This window comes from Balaenoptera borealis, assembly GCF_965194805.1.
Source record: "Balaenoptera borealis genome assembly, contig: HAP1_SCAFFOLD_981, whole genome shotgun sequence".
Taxonomy (NCBI): Eukaryota; Metazoa; Chordata; class Mammalia; order Artiodactyla; family Balaenopteridae; genus Balaenoptera; species Balaenoptera borealis.
Genome location: NW_028123228.1, coordinates 81,599 through 99,027, shown reverse-complemented (window position 1 = coordinate 99,027; position 17,429 = coordinate 81,599). Strand labels below are relative to the sequence as shown.

General features: G+C 50.4%; 1 protein-coding gene across 13 annotated transcripts in view; it reads right to left on the bottom strand.

Annotated features, from left to right (window-relative positions):
• Nucleotides 1-17,429, bottom strand: part of LOC309621775 (uncharacterized protein) — a 243,846-nt gene that overhangs the window by 168,821 nt on the left and 57,596 nt on the right. For 7 of the 13 annotated variants that reach the window (XM_082409122.1, XM_082409121.1, XM_082409120.1 and 4 more), the window contains one exon: nucleotides 8,383-8,480. The exons of 1 other annotated variant lie outside the window; for it this stretch is intronic. In XM_082409122.1, coding sequence (XP_082265248.1) covers nucleotides 8,383-8,480 — 98 coding nt within the window. Of the gene's footprint in view, nucleotides 1-4,171; nucleotides 4,248-8,382; nucleotides 8,521-15,383; nucleotides 15,662-17,429 lie in introns of those variants that run through there. 5 more of the 13 variants (XM_082409119.1, XM_082409114.1, XM_082409123.1 and 2 more) reach the window with 3 other exon arrangements.

Sequence of the window (17,429 nt, the reverse complement as noted above, 5' to 3'; positions counted from 1 at the left end):
GGAGTTTGCAATGGAATGCTGATGGGAACCAAAGATTTTCAATTAAAGCAGAAACAGCACAGAGGGAAACCTGCTCAGAGCAGGGCAAAACCAAGTTGATGGTAGCAAACCCTTACATTAACAGACTAAGAAGGAAAGTAAGGCCAGAACAGGGGATCACCGGGAAAGGCAGCTTATCAGAAAAGTCATACTCCGTTTTCTTTCTTTTATTGCCTCTCTGAATACAGTTGGCCACTTGACAGTTTTGAATATAAACATTTTAGAAATACGTTTTAGAAATGATGCCTCCTATAAACAAGCAACCACAGTGGTTATCTAGGGGGCTGCTTTTCAGTGTTTTATTCTTTCTAATTTTTAAACTAGGTAGACATTTCACCAATTCAACATTTTAAGTGATATCTTCTAAATTGAATCAGAAGGACTATTTTCCTTGGTGTGATATGTAGGTTCTAAGGCAAGGCTGCTTTTCATTTTTACAGTTATTTCCTTCCTAACACAGAGAGCACATTGATCAACAGCCATCGTTCGCTTGTAGATCTTAGCTACCGAAGAAGAAGAAGAAGAAGAAGAAAAAGTCAAGCCCCACATCTCTAATTCCCCCCACTTAGGGAATTCCCTGGCGGTCCAGTGCTTAGGACTCGGTGCTTTCACGGCCAGGGCCACGCGGCGCGGCCAAAGAAACAAAACAAACAAACATCCACGTTTATCGAAAACCATATTGTGGAGTCCTGTGGATTTTCTTACATTTGAAAATCTTTTTTAATTGGATTCTAGGCATGATGGTTTTTTGAGGTTTTGGGATGCCATCTTCTTGGATGCTGAAGATGATTCTAATCTAAGTTCTAGGATAAATCCAAAAACCTTCCTGATACATTTTAAGCTTCCTTTCTGCTTATTATATAAGCTATATTCATTGAAATATATATTTCTCCTAGGCTTAATACCTCTTACTTGCTGGGTAAAAATATGAAGGAGCACAATAATGAAACTCTTTTACACTTATTATTTTGCTGTCTGCTTCGTACCGGTTTTCATTGAAATACTTGTCTATATGTGTTGTGGCTACCTATACATGCACATTTATTGCATTCTGTTGCTTGTTATGCATTTTTTACTGACATACCTTCTCTGTCTGTATGCATTGGCTAGGAATTCATTCACCTCTATCACCTCCATCGTGTCTTCTGGTTAATAGTATTCACTAAAATAGAGTGGGCAAAATTCACTTTCATAATATTGCATGGATGGTACAGAATGCCATTTGTTAGTAAATTCATTAGGCTTCGATACTTGCCACATACCCCAGTTTTCATTAATATCTATGGATTTCTTTTTCGTTAACGTAATATGCTTGTCATGATTTTTCTTTGTCTTTCTAGAACTTATTGTATCTTCCTCCATATAAATCATACGCAACAGATCAGCTTATTCATCTATTAATTATTACTGCTATTATTATTGGTGGTGGTGTTATAACCACTTTACAGGTGAGGAATCTGAAGTAATCAGATAACTTTTCCCTTTCCAAAAGCACTTAAGAAATCCACTTTCGGGTAATCATTTTGAGGTAGGATGAGAAACCAGGCTTGAAGAGGGCAAAAATGACTCTTTCAATTCACCAGTTGGACTGAGCTGTACGTCACCTCTAGGTAATAGCGTGGGAACTGCACAAGCAAAGGGAGACACTGAAGACGACAATGGTAATAGCCGTACTGTTTTCTAATGGACAAAAAAAATGCCTATATTATAAGTTCTATTTCTCCTGCTTTCTGGCAGTATCATGCTCAGAGTGGAGTCCTGGCAAGGAAGTCAGGATACTTAGGTTCTGAAACCTGGTAATGATACTAACATAATGAGAGAACTTGAACAAGTCAACCCGACCTCTCTGAGCCTCAGTTTCCTTACTCACGAAATGAGACTGAGAACATCGAAGTTCTCTAAGGGCCTCCTAGTTCTAAAATGCTTCCAGTCTAGGAAATAGCATAGAAGTCAATACGAGTGCAGGCTGAAGGGAAAGACAGGGCAGGGAGAAGGTTGCTTCCAGCCTAGAGAACAATCTCTGAACCACACCACTTGGCTCTTCTGCCCGTCTGTGCCCAAGATGGGAGCACAGGCAGTTAATAGAGAAGAGTGGAAAACTGCTCAGTCCTTACAGCCATCATCAACTGTCTGATTTTGGGTTTCTCAGGAAGTAGTGATAGTAGAGGTGTCCTGATAGCAAGACCTTCAGATGATGCCGTTCCTCAAACGTAGTGAGAATTTCTCAACCTCCCTGAGTTTTTCATGACCCTCTTGTTCTTACAGAAAATTTCCAACATCCATCTCTACTTGGAACTCTAAATTCTCTGCAGCATTCTCCTCCTGTGGTGAGCAATGCAACTTCCCTAACACGAAGTGTCTGCAACTTCTCCAGAGTCTCTGCCCCTGCCGTCAGTTCGGCATCGGCTACCGGTACCCCTTTCCAGACACTCATGGGTAGTGCCTACCTTTACCAACATTCTAGCACGACTATGTTATCTGGAGTTACTGACCACAGCCAGATCTCCACTTCAGCTGCTTCCTATCCAGGTGTTCTTGAGTGGGACATCACAGCAAGCACTGAAAAGAATTCTTCTTCACTCGGAGACTTTACTCTGGCACTCACTGACCGCCACACAGCTGCCTCCTCCATGTTTCTGGCAGCCCAGTATGATAAAACTTCAGACGCCAAGAACATGGTCCCTCTACATCGATCGCTTTCTGCCAGCCTTGCTCAGGGAACACCATCTCAGATTCCAAATCAGGGGCAGAGCCGCCTGCCACTTCCCTGCCAGGAAGGAAGCCAGGTATATTACTATAACCAAGGCACACTGGGGTCTTTACTGTATGGAGAACTTGGCTCCTGCCCGCAATCCTACGGCTCGGCGTCATACACAGGAAGTCGGGCCTCTGGGCAACCAGAAATGGGAATGGGACTGAAGGAGATTCAGCCCACAAATATCCGACCACCAGCTTCCACCTCTGCAGTCTGCCACCCTGTGTCTGCTCAACGCATCACAGAAACAAGTTTTCAAGGTGAGTATAACAAACGCCAGAGAAAGTTGAAGAATGAGGTCGGCACTCAAAAATGGGGTCAAATCGACAGCTGGGAAGGGGTGTAGAGGCAGGTAGAATTTAGATCCTGAGCCTTTAATAACCACTACCTTCGCTCAGTGCCCTCTGTTTTTAGACTCTCTATGAGAACACCTAGGGCTTCCCTGGTGGCGCCGTGGTTAAGAATCCGCCTGCCAATGCAATGCGGGGGACACGGGTTCGAGCCCTGGTCTGCGAAGATCCCACATGCCGTGCAGCAACTAAGCGCATGTGCCACAACGACGGAGCCTGCATTCTAGAGCCCGTGAGCCTCAACTACCGAAGCCCACGTGCCTACAGCCCATGCTCCGCAACAAAGAGAAGCCACCGCGATGAGAAGCCCGCACACCGCAACCAAGAGTAGCCCCCGCTAGCCGCCAACTAGAGAAAGCCCGTGCACAGCAATGAGAGACCCAGTGCAGCCAAAAAAATAAATACGTAGAATAAATAAGTTCAAACAGTAAATAAATACATAAACATAAATTACAAAAAAAAGAACACCTAATGCAGGTGGGAAGGTGGGAGGGCCACTGTAGAGGTCATCTATGCTACATGTACAAGAACCCCGAGAGCACACCAATCGGTACCACACTTTTCACTGCTGTAGCCGATCGTTCCCCCTGTACTGCCACACTGTAGCACTCCCTTCCCTCATCTACTGCTATAGTCTCTTCGGAAGGTGTTTCAGAACTCTTGTTATGAGAGTGCCAGTTGAACTGTCCTCACTTCCTTCATTTATACCAGGATTGAAGACCTTGTGGTCCGAGATCCTGTCCAGAGAGCAAGCAGGCTAAGACTCTGTCTTTGTTGATGTATTTCATCAGCAAGGGCTCTACCCCCTCTCCTAGTTCATGGTGTGACGTGTTCTTGGCCTCTCGGGAAAGTGGGGAGAATGGAAAGGACCCTATATGAGAATGCTAGGCTTTGTAAAACATTTCAGGTTTTTAAAAATAAGACTCATTTTGTATTGGACTTATAACAGTCCTATGAAATACAAAGCGAGCCGAGAATCAGCGACAGGAAAGGCTCACCAGTAAGAATTACAACAGTCACCGCTTACCTCGTAGCATAGGGCACTGTCCATGATCCTTAAGAAGAGTTAGTAGAAATGCCTTGCCCATCTTGCCCCTGAACCCCTTGAAAGGTACACGACTGCTGTGTTGGTGTTTAGGGGGAGCATCTCACTTACCAGGGACTGACTTCTCCCTTGATCCCTTTGTAGGGATGGAGACCTCCCCCCTGGTGATGAAAAATTCCCTGGGATTGCAACCTCCAAGCCAGACGTTTTGTGTGACACAAAGTCAAGAACTCCCCAAGTCCTGCAGTAGCAGAAACAGCCACATACTTGAGAGTAACCCACCATCTGAACTTGGGGACATTTCAGTGACAGCTCCAGTCCAGAGTGCCAGGCGTCTCCTGGCCCTGCCTCCAGCTCCAAGCCAGGGACAAATAGAGAGTAAGCACGTGGATGATATCAAAACCAAGCTTTCAAAGCCTCTGGATGCCTACCAGATCCCAACAGAGAACCAAGATCCTCCACTACTCCCTTTAGGAATCCCTGATATTCACCAGCCGCTGGCCTGCACCGATCCCCTCAGCCAAGAGGAGCAGCCTGGTTCTGAAAATGCTGATCTGGGAGAGAACAGCCGGAGTCGTCAGGACCTAGGGACACTTGAAAATGGGATTGAACCTAGCAGTGGTCTTGCAGACATTACTACACTGGCGGAGGATATTCACCTTCCCCAGCTCTTTAATCCTTTGAAAGATCTTGATCAATCCCAAGGTCCCAACGTGATCAAAGCTAAAGACACCAGAGCCATTAAGGTGAATCAGGTGCAGGAAAAGCCAAGTGTCATAAAGGTTCCCTCTGATCAACCCAGGAAGAACAAACAGAAAGCCTCTGAGCCTATCAGTGGCGCTCCCAAGGCCAAAATCCAGCCAAAGAATCCAGAGTGCCTGTTAGGGGGAGAAGTGGTTACATGCCACGCTGCAGTCAGTGACAGGGCTCCTGTGAACACGGCCAAGCACTCTCAAGGCAAACCTCAGAAAGCTGCATCCAGAAAGATCAGCAAAACTAAGAGCCACGGGCAGGAAAAGACCAAAAGGACCAGAGGGAGAAACAAGGCTGAGGAGAACAAGCAGTCAGGGAACAAAGTCAAGGCAGAAGAGAAGCCAGCAATCCCCCACACGAAGCGAAAGGAACACCAAACTGAGCTTCTCCAACAGAGCTTTCAAAAGCCTCGAACCTCCCTTGGCGTGCGCATGCTGGAGTCTGTGAAGGTTCTTCATGCGCTGGGGAAGAAGAATGAGACGAAAACTGGGCTCTCTTCCTGTCGGCTCTTGGGAAAGTCAAGCAACCCCAAAGACCCCCAGCCACCCCCAGCTATCCAGCCATGGCGGCATACCCCACGTGAGGGGAAGGGTCCTGAGAAAACGCAAGTCCAAGCCCAGAAACCAGACAGCAGTGCTGAAACAGAGTGTCCATCTCCAGCCCAGTATGAGCGGCCTCCTCCTGGGAAGGTCAAGTTGATACCTCTGCCTTTTTCTGCCTGGGACAAGCCTCAAGCTCGACCCGCTCCTCGGAGGCCACAGTCTCTGGCCTCACATCGGCCTGCTGGGGCTTACCGTGCCCAGCCTGGTTCTACTGACTCAGCTCAACCTGCTGCAGCCAATTCATCCCAGCCAGCTCCTGCCTCTTTGCCAGGCCCCGCCAAACCAGCTCAGCCAACTGTGACCAACCCAACCCAACCGGCTTGGACCAACCATACCCAGCCTCGTGTCCCTCAGTCTGCTGCTCCTAGGCCTGCACCCTCCAAAACTTCATCTGGCGCTCCTCTCCAGCGGGAGCCTGTTCCCCCTGCTGTGAATAAGCGCCAGTCCCCACCCAAGCTCCAAACCCAATTTCTACTCCAAGACTTCAGCAAGCAACGAGTTCCATGGAGGGAACCCAACGTGCCTGAGCCAGTCATGTCAAAGCCCATCGAACAAGAGCAGAGGCCAGAGCGAGAGGCCATGAAGAGGCGGGCTCAACAACAACGGGAGAATGCTGCCAGATACACCTCTTCGGGCAAGCTGCAATTTTTCACCGAGAGGGAAAACGAAATGGAAATTGCCGACTACTACGGATACGTCAAGTGAGAGCTGCTAGGATTCTTGGTGCCACCTTGGCTACCAGCTGTTCTTCCATACACAGGTAAGACAGGTATAGAACTGAATAAGTAAATGGAATACAATTAATAGACGAGTAACAAACCTTTCGAATTTTCAGATGCTGCTAACTGGGGCGTGAGAAAGGAAGGACTGAAAGTTGGATGGGAGAATGAAGGAAAGGGGTAAAAACTGAGCAAAGAGGAAGGAACTTGGCCCAGGGCTAGGAAGGCCAAAAGAGACGTATGGATTTAGGAAAGGAAGCAGGAGTGAGGATGAAATGGCAGAAGTAAAAAGCAGGGTCAGAGGTCTGGGTTGAAAGAACACAATTGGAGTAGAGTTGAAGGTGACAGAAGATGAGTCTAGGTTTACTAGGAGAAATAGAAAAAGTCTCTCGGGGACGCTGGCCTTAAGTCTCACAACCACCAGATAGGTATTTCAGAAAACAAGAGGTTCAGGACACATCTCTGAAAGGTCTGAGTTGCCTTATTCAGGTGTGACTGTAGTGGGGGAATAGGGAAATCTACCAGAGAAGTGGCTAGGGCTCAGAGTTATCCTAGGGGCAGCTGACGACAGGGGCAGAGCCAAGGGAACTGCTGCATCAGGAGGCCCACGAACAAATCAGGGGCATAGCCGCCTGTCACTTCCCTGCCAGGAAGGAAGCCAGGTATATTACTATAACCAAGGCACACTGGGGTCTTTACTGTATGGAGAACTTGGCTCCTGCCCGCAATCCTACGGCTCGGCGTCACACACAGGAAGTAGGGCCTCTGGGCAACCAGAAATGGGAATGGGACTGAAGGAGATTCAGCCCACAAATATCCGACCACCAGCTTCCACCTCTGCAGTCTGCCACCCTGTGTCTGCTCAACGCATCACAGAAACAAGTTTTCAAGGTGAGTATACAGACGGCAGAGAAAAGTTGAACAATGAGGTCAGCATTCAAAAATGGGGTCAAATCGACAGCTGGGAAGGGGTGTAGAGACAGGTAGAATTTAGATCCTGAGCCTTTAATAACCACTACCTTCTCTCAGTGCTCTCTGTTTTTAGACTCTATATGAGAACACCTAGGGCTTCCCTGGTGGCGCCTGCCAATGCAGGGGACACGGGTTCGAGCCCTGGTCTGCGAAGATCCCACATGCCGTGCAGCAACTAAGCGCATGTGCCACGACGACGGAGCCTGCATTCTAGAGCCCGTGAGCCTCAACTACCGAAGCCCACGTGCCTACAGCCCATGCTCCGCAACAAGAGAAGCCACCGCGATGAGATAGATGCCCGCACACCGCAACCGAGAGTAGCCCCCGCTAGCCGCCAACTAGAGAAAGCCCGTGCACAGCAATGAGAGACCCAGTGCAGCCAAAAACATAAATACGTAGAATAAATAAGTTCAAACAGTAAATAAATACATAAACATAAATTACAAAAAAAAAGAACACCTAATGCAGGTGGGAAGGTGGGAGGGCCACCGTAGAGGTCATCTATGCTACATGTACAAGAACCCCGAGAGCACACCAATCGGTACCACACTTTTCACTGCTGTAGCCGATCATTCCCCCTGTACTGCCACACTGTAGCACTCCCTTCCCTCATCTACTGCTATAGTCTCTTTGGAAGGTGTTTCCGAACTCTTGTTATCAGAGTGCCAGTTGAACTGTCCTCACTTCCTTCATTTATACCAGGATTGAAGACCTTGTGGTCCGAGATCCTGTCCAGAGAGCAAGCAGGCTAAGACTCTGTCTTTGTTGATGTATTTCATCAGAAAGGGCTCTACCCCCTCTCCTAGTTCATGGTGTGAAGTGTTCTTGGCCTCTCGGGAAAGTGGGGAGAATGGAAAGGACCCTATATGAGAATGCTAGGCTCTGTAAAACATTTCAGGTTTTTAAAAATAAGACTCATTTTGTATTGGACTGACAACAGTCCTATGAAATACAAAGAAAGCCGAGAATCAGTGACAGGAAAGGATCACCAGTAAGAACTACAGCAGTCACCGCTTACCTCGTAGCATAGGGCACTGTCCGTGATCCTTAAGAAGAGTTAGTAGAAATGCCTTGCCCATCTTGCCCCTGAACCCCTTGAAAGGTACACGACTGCTGTGTTGGTGTTTAGGGGGAGCATCTCACTTACCAGGGACTGACTTCTCCCTTGATTCCTCTGTAGTGATGGAGACTTCCCCGCTGATGAAAAATTCCCTGGGATTGCAACCTCCAAGCCAGACAGCTTTCCTATGGAATGACAGAGAACTTGTCAAGGTGAAACACCAGTCTGCGGGAGAAAGGGAGGAAGAGAATGATGGAAATCGTTTCTGGGAAACTATTCTTACATTATGTGTTGTTTGTTCCCGGTAAATAAACTGAAATCTTCTTAACAGTAAAACAAAATCTAAACCACTAAAGCCAATAATACAGGAGTATAACGTTTGAAAAAAATTTCTTTGGCTGCGCAGCATGTGGGATCTTAGCTCCCCAACCAGGGATTGAACCCACGCCTGCTGCATTGGAAGCGCAGAGTCTTCACCACGGGACCACCGGGGAAGTCCCAGGACTATCACTTTTAAAGGAGAAGGTACAAACCCCTCGGTTCTATGAACTGGAGATTTTTAGTAAGAAGTCAATATATTTGTTGTTAGGCACATTTTATGTTAGGCTGTCTCCCTGCACAGGATGCAGGCGCCTTGAGAATGGAAGTCATATCCCTCTATAGTACGTCCCTCTTCTTTCTGCTTTGCAGTTTGCTGCTCCACTTGTTCAACCCCACCTAGTAATAACCTATACTTCCCTCGTTCCTGTTTTCCCATCTGGAAAACAGACAAAAGGCAACCAAACAACGCAAGGTCTCAACAAATAAGGGATATCCAAAACCAGAGATGGCCAGAACTTCTGTATCCCTTCATGAAACCTAGCCCAGTGTTCAATACTTAGGTATCATTAATACATGCGTGTTGACTGAAACAGTTGAAACTCAATTCTTCCACTTCCCAGTTTAGTTTTAGTCCTCATACAAAACCTGATAATCAACTTGCTTAATGCCAGGGATCACAGTGAAAAATAATATCTGAACTGACTTCTGTCAGATGAGTGAGAACTAAGGTTAATTCAGTGTATCTGAAGCATAGAAAGTGAGGGCAAAAGTGGCATAAGATGGGGCTAGAGAAGCAGAGAGGATTCTAGACCACGCAGAGTCTTAAAGGCCAACACTGTGTTTTCTATTCTCAAAACAATGCTTGTGAGCGATGTTTATGAGCAATGTTCCAACTTGCTTTGAAGGTTTTTTGTGTGAAGAATGGATTGGAAGGAAACAAGATATATGGACACTAGTTAGGACCTAATCACAACACACAGGCAAGTTCAGTATTAGGGTGTTGAGGGAGAGCTGACAGATTCCAAAGAAATTCAGGAGATAAACTGAAGCGGGCTTAATGGGGTATGAGATGGAGGAAAGGAAGGTCTTAGGGAATTAAAGGGTTTACTGCACACATGAGCAAAGTCTCAAAATTAATCATTTGAACGTACAGAGGTAGATCTCTCAAATGACTCCGGTTAGGAAGCAACGGTACGCCCTTTAGAATTCCTAGAGACAACACAAATCAACTGTTTCGATGGAAAGTTCGGCGGGACCGGTGCGTTTTTTCACTCCAACTTAGCTCCAGTTCCTATTACTCACATCTTCTGTGCCAAAACAACACACCTGGAGGAACTGAAGGGGATTCCGTTTTGGTAATTAAGGAGTGTCCCCAACACTGACAGTCCCATCTTAAAAAGCACTCCCTCTGCATTTTACCCGAGGAGCAATGGCCAGAGCCTCCCTTTGAAAACGATGGGCAGAAATGAGAACATCACACACTGTCCCTTTCAGCTACTGTGAACTGAGCCGCGAGACGACCAATACCCCCTGGCACAGCGCGGACGGGCCAGCGCGCGGGGGCAACAGGGACAGGAGACAGCACAAGAGACGAAGCCCAGGCCCAGGGGCCAAGGCCTATTACCTTTCCGGCATGTGCAAAACATAAAACAGAAGCAATATTGTAACAAATTCATTAAAGACTTAAGAAAAAAACAAAACTCAGATGCTAAAGTGCCTACTCTAACCACTATACTATATTGCTTCTATAAAACAAGCACTAAACCTCAGATACAGAAAAAAACCCTTTTCGTGTCCTCACACCTAGGTCAAAATTACAAAGCGTTAATTCAGGAGACAGAAAGGGAAGGAATAAATCTGAATGAATCTGAGTCAGAACACAGTGCTATAACCTTAGGCAAATTCCACAATACCCATGCCTCAACATGGCAAATTCCACAATACCCATGCCTCAACCTCCCTATCTATAAAGGAGTTAACCACACCAGCGCTAACCATTACTTGCCTCCTGGTAGCTTGTGAGTGTTAATTAATATTTGTAATAAATACACAGATCATCAGTTGAAAGAAACAAGGAAAACTACAGCGTTATTATTATTGCCTTGTTGCTAGAGCTAAACACCACAAATCAACATAAATAACTTATGTACACCAAGAATGTAGGGTTTGAATATGTACTTTGAAAGGCAATCATATAATTAGTTGTTTCACCTCTAATTGCTTTTCCTTTTTTTTTTTTTTTAATTTAAAAAAGCAATACAGGGACTTCCCTGGTGGTTCAGTGGTAAAGAATCCGTCCTGCAATGCAGGGGACGCGGGTTCGATTCCCGGTCGGGGAACTAAGATCCCACATGCCGCGGGGCAACTAAGCCCTCGCACCAAACTACTGAGCTCGCACACCTCAATGAGGTAGCCCACGTGCAGCAAACTACAGAGCCCACGCGCTCTGGAGCCTGCACGCCACAACTACAGAGCCCACGTGCCACAACTAGAGAGAGAAAACCCGCACGCCACAACTAGAGAGAAGCTCTCATGCTGCAACGAAGAGCCCGTGCGCCGCAACGACAATAAAGATCCCACATGCCTTAACGAAGGTCCCGCGTGCCGCAACTAAGACCCAATACAGCCAATCAACCAGTCAATCAATCAAGTGGGGCGGGGGGAGCAATACAGGAATTTCCCTGGCAGTCCAGTGGTTAAGACTCCAAGCTCCCAATGCAGGGGGCACGGGCTCGATCCCTGATTGGGGAACCAAGATCCCACATGTGGCACAGCGTAGCCGAAAAAAAAAACAAAAAAAGCAACACATACCCTACGGCATTTATCCCAGAGAACGCATGTTCGCACAAAAAAAGGTACACAAATGTCCACAGCATCTCTATCAGTAATAGTCAGGAAATGGGAAAAAAACTCAGATGTTCTTCAATGGGCAAGTGATTAAACAAACTGAAGTACAGCCAAACCATGGAATACTACTCAGCAATTAAAAAGAAAGCGGCACTGGGACCTCTCTGGTGTTCCAGCGGTTAAGACTCTGCACTCTCAATGCAGGGGGCCCAGGTTCCATCCCTGGTCAGGGAACTAGATCCCGCATGCTGCAACTAAAGACCCGCACAGCCAAATAAATAAATAAATATTTTTTTTAAAAAAGAGGAGCACTGTTGATTCATGCAATTTGGATGACTCTCCAGGGAATTACACTGATTGAAAAAGGCCAATCCAAAAGGTTGCATACTGGGAATTCCCTGGCGGTCCAGTGTTTAGCACTCAGCACTTTCACTACCTGGGCTGGGTTCAATCCTTGGTCGGGGAACTAAGATCGCACAACCGGCAGCGCAGCCAAAAAAAAATTTTTTTTACTTAAAAAAAAAAAAAGGTTACACACTATATGATTTTATTCACATAACATTCTTTTTTTTTAATTAATTAGTTAATTTGTTTTATTTTTGGCTGCGTTGGGTCTTCGTTGCTGCGTGTGGGCTTTCTCTAGTTGCGGCGAGCGGGGGCTACTCTTTGTTGCAGTGTGCGGGCTTCTCGCTGCGGTGGCTTCTCTTGTTGCAGAGCACGGGCTCTAGGCACGCGGGCTTCAGTAGTTGTGGCACGTGGGCTCAGTAGTTGTGGCTCCCGGGCTCTAAAGCGCAGGCTCAGTCGTTGTGGCGCATGGGCTTAGTTGCTCCGCGGCATGTGGGATCTTCCCGGACAAGGGATCAAACCCATGTCCCCTGCAATGGCAGGCAGATTCTTAACCGCTGCGCCACCAGGGAAGTCCCACATAACATTCTTGAAATGACAGGTTGCCAGGGACAGATAGGGCCGGGGGAGTGGGAGACGGGCCATCTTCCCCAGGGGGTATTTTCCCTTGATCATCTGCACAAAAACTTTATTGCAACTTTATCCACTGCACTATCAGATCATTATGATTTGGTGGGGAGTGGGGGAGCAGCAGTGGCTATAAAATGGCATCAGGAGAGATCCTGTGGGATGGAAATGTTCTCTATCTTGACTGTGTCAATGGCAATACCCAGGTTGTGACAGTATACTATGATTCTGTAAGATGTTACCATTGGGGAAAACTGGGTAAAGGACACACAGGAGCTATCGCACTATTATTTCTTACAACTGCATGTAAACCTACAATAATCTGGACACAAAAAGTTTAATCAGAAATGAAGGCAACACATGCCTCTTGTAACAAGTAAAACAATAGTCTGTGGTCAGTCTCTTTCTCTACCCGTCCCATTCCCTCCCTCTTGAGATAACCATGCAAACTCACTGCTCATACAAACAGGCATGCATTTAATACTTTCTGTTTACTGTATCAAAATGGGATCATACATACTACATATTACCCTGCAGCCTACCTTCTTCACCCATCATCCCTATATCATAGAGAGCTTAAAAAAAAAAAATTTTTTTTTAAGTGCCAAGCAGGATGGCAGGTATAGAAAATTTTCTGACTAGGGCAAATCTGACAAATGTTTACCGTGCTAATGTGCCATAGCTCAGCCAGGTGCATTCAGTGAGAGCACAATATGCAAGTAGCATTCTAAAGAGATCTGCAAAAAATGCAAGGTCTTCAGCAGCTCTTCGAGGATCCCATCCCCCTCTCTGCCTCCTCCATGGAACCATCCCATGGAGGTTGAACAGTTTAACTCCATTTGCCCCTCCTGCTGTTTGTGCTTTCGTTGTATACTTCTGTTCTACATCTCCACAAGACATTATTATTGTCACTTATTTACAAAATAACATATAAATATAAAGGTGTATGTACCTGGGTATATGTACATGTATATATTAGACACACACACACTTTAAGTGCTCTTTGTTCTTTCCTGCAGTTGTGTTCTTTTTTTTGGGGGGGGGGGGGCAAGTTTTTATATTGGTAAAGTTCTGTACTACTAGAAATATAAGATTTGAAAAGAAAAGTGAGACTTGAGGATCATCTGTGGAGCTTATCCTCATTCTCCTGCTGACGCATTATATGTTTATAATTTGAGAACTGCAGATAAATACAAACTGGTCTTCTCCATACTTGCTCACTAAGGAATTCCTCATTTCTAGGAAACGTCTATTTCAAGGAAAGGAAACAAACAAAAACACCTAGTGCACTAGATGATTAAAAGGTACACATTTTATAGCCTGAGTTCGAGAAAAAAATTACCCAAGAAACGGCCTTTTTCCCTAGGAGCCAGCTTCTACTAGGGGAGTCTAGGGTTCTCTAGGCAAAGAAAAAAAACTTGCCAGTTTAAACAGAATAACAGAAACGTTCAGCCAATCAAATATACAGAACTCATCACTTGCAGTGAGGAATGAAAGGCCTGTATCAACAGAAACAATAAATGGCACCGGCAACGTCTGCAACAGAAAACAAACAGGAAATCCTTTAAAAAGCCAAAATTGCAAAGACAGATGAACAGGGTATGAAATTACACGCCGGGCAATGCACCTGTTAAAGGAAAAGAGGCGCACACCAAGTCTGAAGTCTTAAGAATTCGGTGTTTAACACTACTTCTGCATGCTGCCCAGCAGAAAACTCGGGTCCTGGCTTAATCCACAACGCACACTTCATTTAAGGAGGTGAACTGCTTGGTCTGACTCAGTTTCTTATTCTGTAAAATGAATGCAACACAGCTGTCGTGAGTCCCCAAAGAATTCTGCACAAACGCTTTGTAACTCCAAAGTGCTGTGCAAATCAGAGCAGCCCTTCTCTCCTTCACATTCGTTGGACTTAGAATTTCAGAAGTTTAGCTGAAAATACAGACGACTCGGAAGCAAGGGACTGAGAGTGGCCCACACAGGTGGAAAGAAATGCAGAAACTGGAGCACCTCATACAAACCGCAAGAGACCACGTTCACGTGCACACGTTATCAGTAACAGAAAACGCCACCGGTAGCAACTGTAAACCACTGAGAGGACCAGCAACGACATGTGTCCAAATCCAGCCGGCAGCACAGCCTCGTCGGCGGCAATGCCTTAAACACAGCTCCCCGCACTCCGCGGCCTAACAAGATCCACTTTTTCCAAAAAGTTTAGCAACTTGCCAAGTACACTGGCGTAGTTCACCTTTTTTAATTGCTAAGCAAACATGCAGGGGAGTTGAGACAATCAAGGGAATGTTCAGCCTTCCTCAAAAATAAGATCCAGGAAATTCACGTTTTGCTTGAACAGTTTCATGTCTAAAACTGATCACAAACCTCTGTTTGATGTTGTTTTCTCGCTGCTGGCCAATGAGCCCGGGAAAGAGAACCAATTCTTTCAAACAGGGAGGGCTCTCTGCACTCTTCAGCTAAACCAGCGAGGCTTTACCACCGTCACGTTTAAAATAATGAGGAGGATGCCTCCATAGAGTTTACCGGGCTGCGCTAATCACGAGGGGCCTCGGGCGCCCAGGGCGGATCCCAGCGCCGGTGGCCGCGGGACCGGACGCCCTCCCCGGGACCCCCCCAGGACCCCCTCCCCGGGACGCGGCCGCGGGACAGGACGCCCCCCAGAACCCCTGCCCGGGACGCAGCTGCGGGACAGGACGCCCCCCAGACCCCTGCCCGGGACGCAGCTGCGGGACAGGACGCCCCCCAGAACCCCTGCCCGGGACGCGGCCGCGGGACACGAAGCTCCCCCCTCCCCAGGAACCCCTCCCCAGAGCGCGGGCCTCGCCGCCGTCTCGCAGCACCCGCCGCGCTCACCGCGGGCCGGGAGCCCCCTCAGGCCGACTGGCCCCCGCCCGCCGCCCGGCCTCCCTCCGGCCCGCGCCGCCCGCCGCGCTCACCGCGTTTTTCTTCTGCACCATCTTGTCCATCTTCTTGGCAATGCGGACCACCTCGTCCTCCATGGCCCTGGCAGGCCTGCCCCGCGCCGGGCCGCGGGGGACGGGAAACGAGCGGAGCTGGCCGGGCGGCAGGTAAGCCCAGGCGTCGGCGAGGGCCCTCACCAGGCGTCACCGAGGCGCTTCTTCACTCACGACGACTGCGACGGCGGGGGCGGCGGCGGCGGCGGCGCTCCTCCCACGCAGGCAGCGCCAATCGAGCTCCCAGCTCGCGGCGGCGACGGCGGCGGCGCTCCTCCCACGCAGGCAGCGCCAATCGAGCTCCCAGCTCGCGGCGGCGACGGCGGCGGCGCTCCTCCCACGCAGGCAGCGCCAATCGAGCTCCCAGCTCGCGGCGGCGACGGCGGCGGCGCTCCTCCCACGCAGGCAGCGCCAATCGAGCTCCCAGCTCGCGGCGGCGACGGCGGCGGCGCTCCTCCCACGCAGGCAGCGCCAATCGAGCTCCCAGCTCGCGGCCGCGGCGGCGCTCCTCCCCCGCAGGCAGCGCCAATCGAGCTCCCAGCTCGCGGCGGCGACGGCGGCGGCGCTCCTCCCACGCAGGCAGCGCCAATCGAGCTCCCAGCTCGCGGCGGCGGCGCTCCTCCCACGCAGGCAGCGCCAATCGAGCTCCCAGCTCGCGGCGGCGGCGGCGGCGGCGGCGGCGCTCCTCCCCCGCAAGCAGCGCCAATCCAGCTCGCGGCGGCGGCGGCGGCGGCGCTCCTCCCCCGCAGGCAGCGACAATCGAGCTCCCGGCTCGCGGCGGCGACGGCGGCGCTCCTCCCCCGCAGGGAGCGCCAATCGAGCTCCCAGCTCGCGGCGGCGACGGCGGCGGCGCTCCTCCCACGCAGGCAGCGCCAACCGAGCTCCCAGCTCGCGGCGGCGACGGCGGCGGCGCTCCTCCCACGCAGGCAGCGCCAATCGAGCTCCCAGCTCGCGGCGGCGGCGCTCCTCCCCCGCAGGCAGCGCCAACCGAGCTCCCAGCTCGCGGCGGCGACGGCGGCGGCGCTCCTCCCACGCAGGCAGCGCCAATCGAGCTCCCAGCTCGCGGCGGCGGCGCTCCTCCCCCGCAGGCAGCGCCAATCGAGCTCCCAGCTCGTGGCGGCGGCGGCGGCGGCGGCGCTCCTCCCCCGCAGGGCAGCGCCAATCGAGCTCCCAGTTCGCGGCGGCGGCGGCGGCGCTCCTCCCCCGCAGGCAGCGCCAAACGAGCTCCCAGCTCGCGGCGGCGGCGGCGGCGGCGCTCCTCCCCCGCAGGCAGCGCCAATCCAGCTCGCGGCGGCGGCGGCGGCGGCGGCGCTCCTCCCCCGCAGGCAGTGCCAAGCGAGCTCCCAGCTCGCGGCGGCGGCGCTCCTCCCCCGCAGGCAGCGCCAAGCGAGCTCCCAGCTCGCGGCGGCGACGGCGGCGGCGCTCCTCCCCCACAGGCAGCGCCAGTCGAGCTCCCAGCTCGCGGCGGCGGCGGCGGCGGCGGCGCTCCTCCCCCGCAGGCAGCGCCAATGGAGCTCCCAGCTCGCGGCGGCGGCGGCGGCGGCGCTCCTCCCCCGCAGGCAGCGCCAAACGAGCTCCCAGCTCGCGGCGGCGGCCGCGGCGGCGCTCCTCCCCCGCAGGCAGCGCCAATCCAGCTCGCGGCGGCGGCGGCGGCGGCGGCGCTCCTCCCCCGCAGGCAGTGCCAAGCGAGCTCCCAGCTCGCGGCGGCGGCGCTCCTCCCCCGCAGGCAGCGACAATCGAGCCCCCGGCTCGCGGCGGCGACGGCGGCGCTCCTCCCCCGCAGGGAGCGCCAGTCGAGCTCCCAGCTCGCGGCGGCGGCGGCGGCGGCGCTCCTCCCCCGCAGGGAGCGCCAATCGAGCTCCCAGCTCGCGGCGGCGGCGGCGCTCCTCCCCCGCAGGCAGCGCCAATCGCGCTCCCAGCTCTGTTCTTTTGTTTTTTTTTTTTTGAATTCTGAGATTTTTCATTTGAAGTAAATCTTAAAGCTATTAAATTCACAAATATGCTAATTTAAATACCCAATTCTATTAT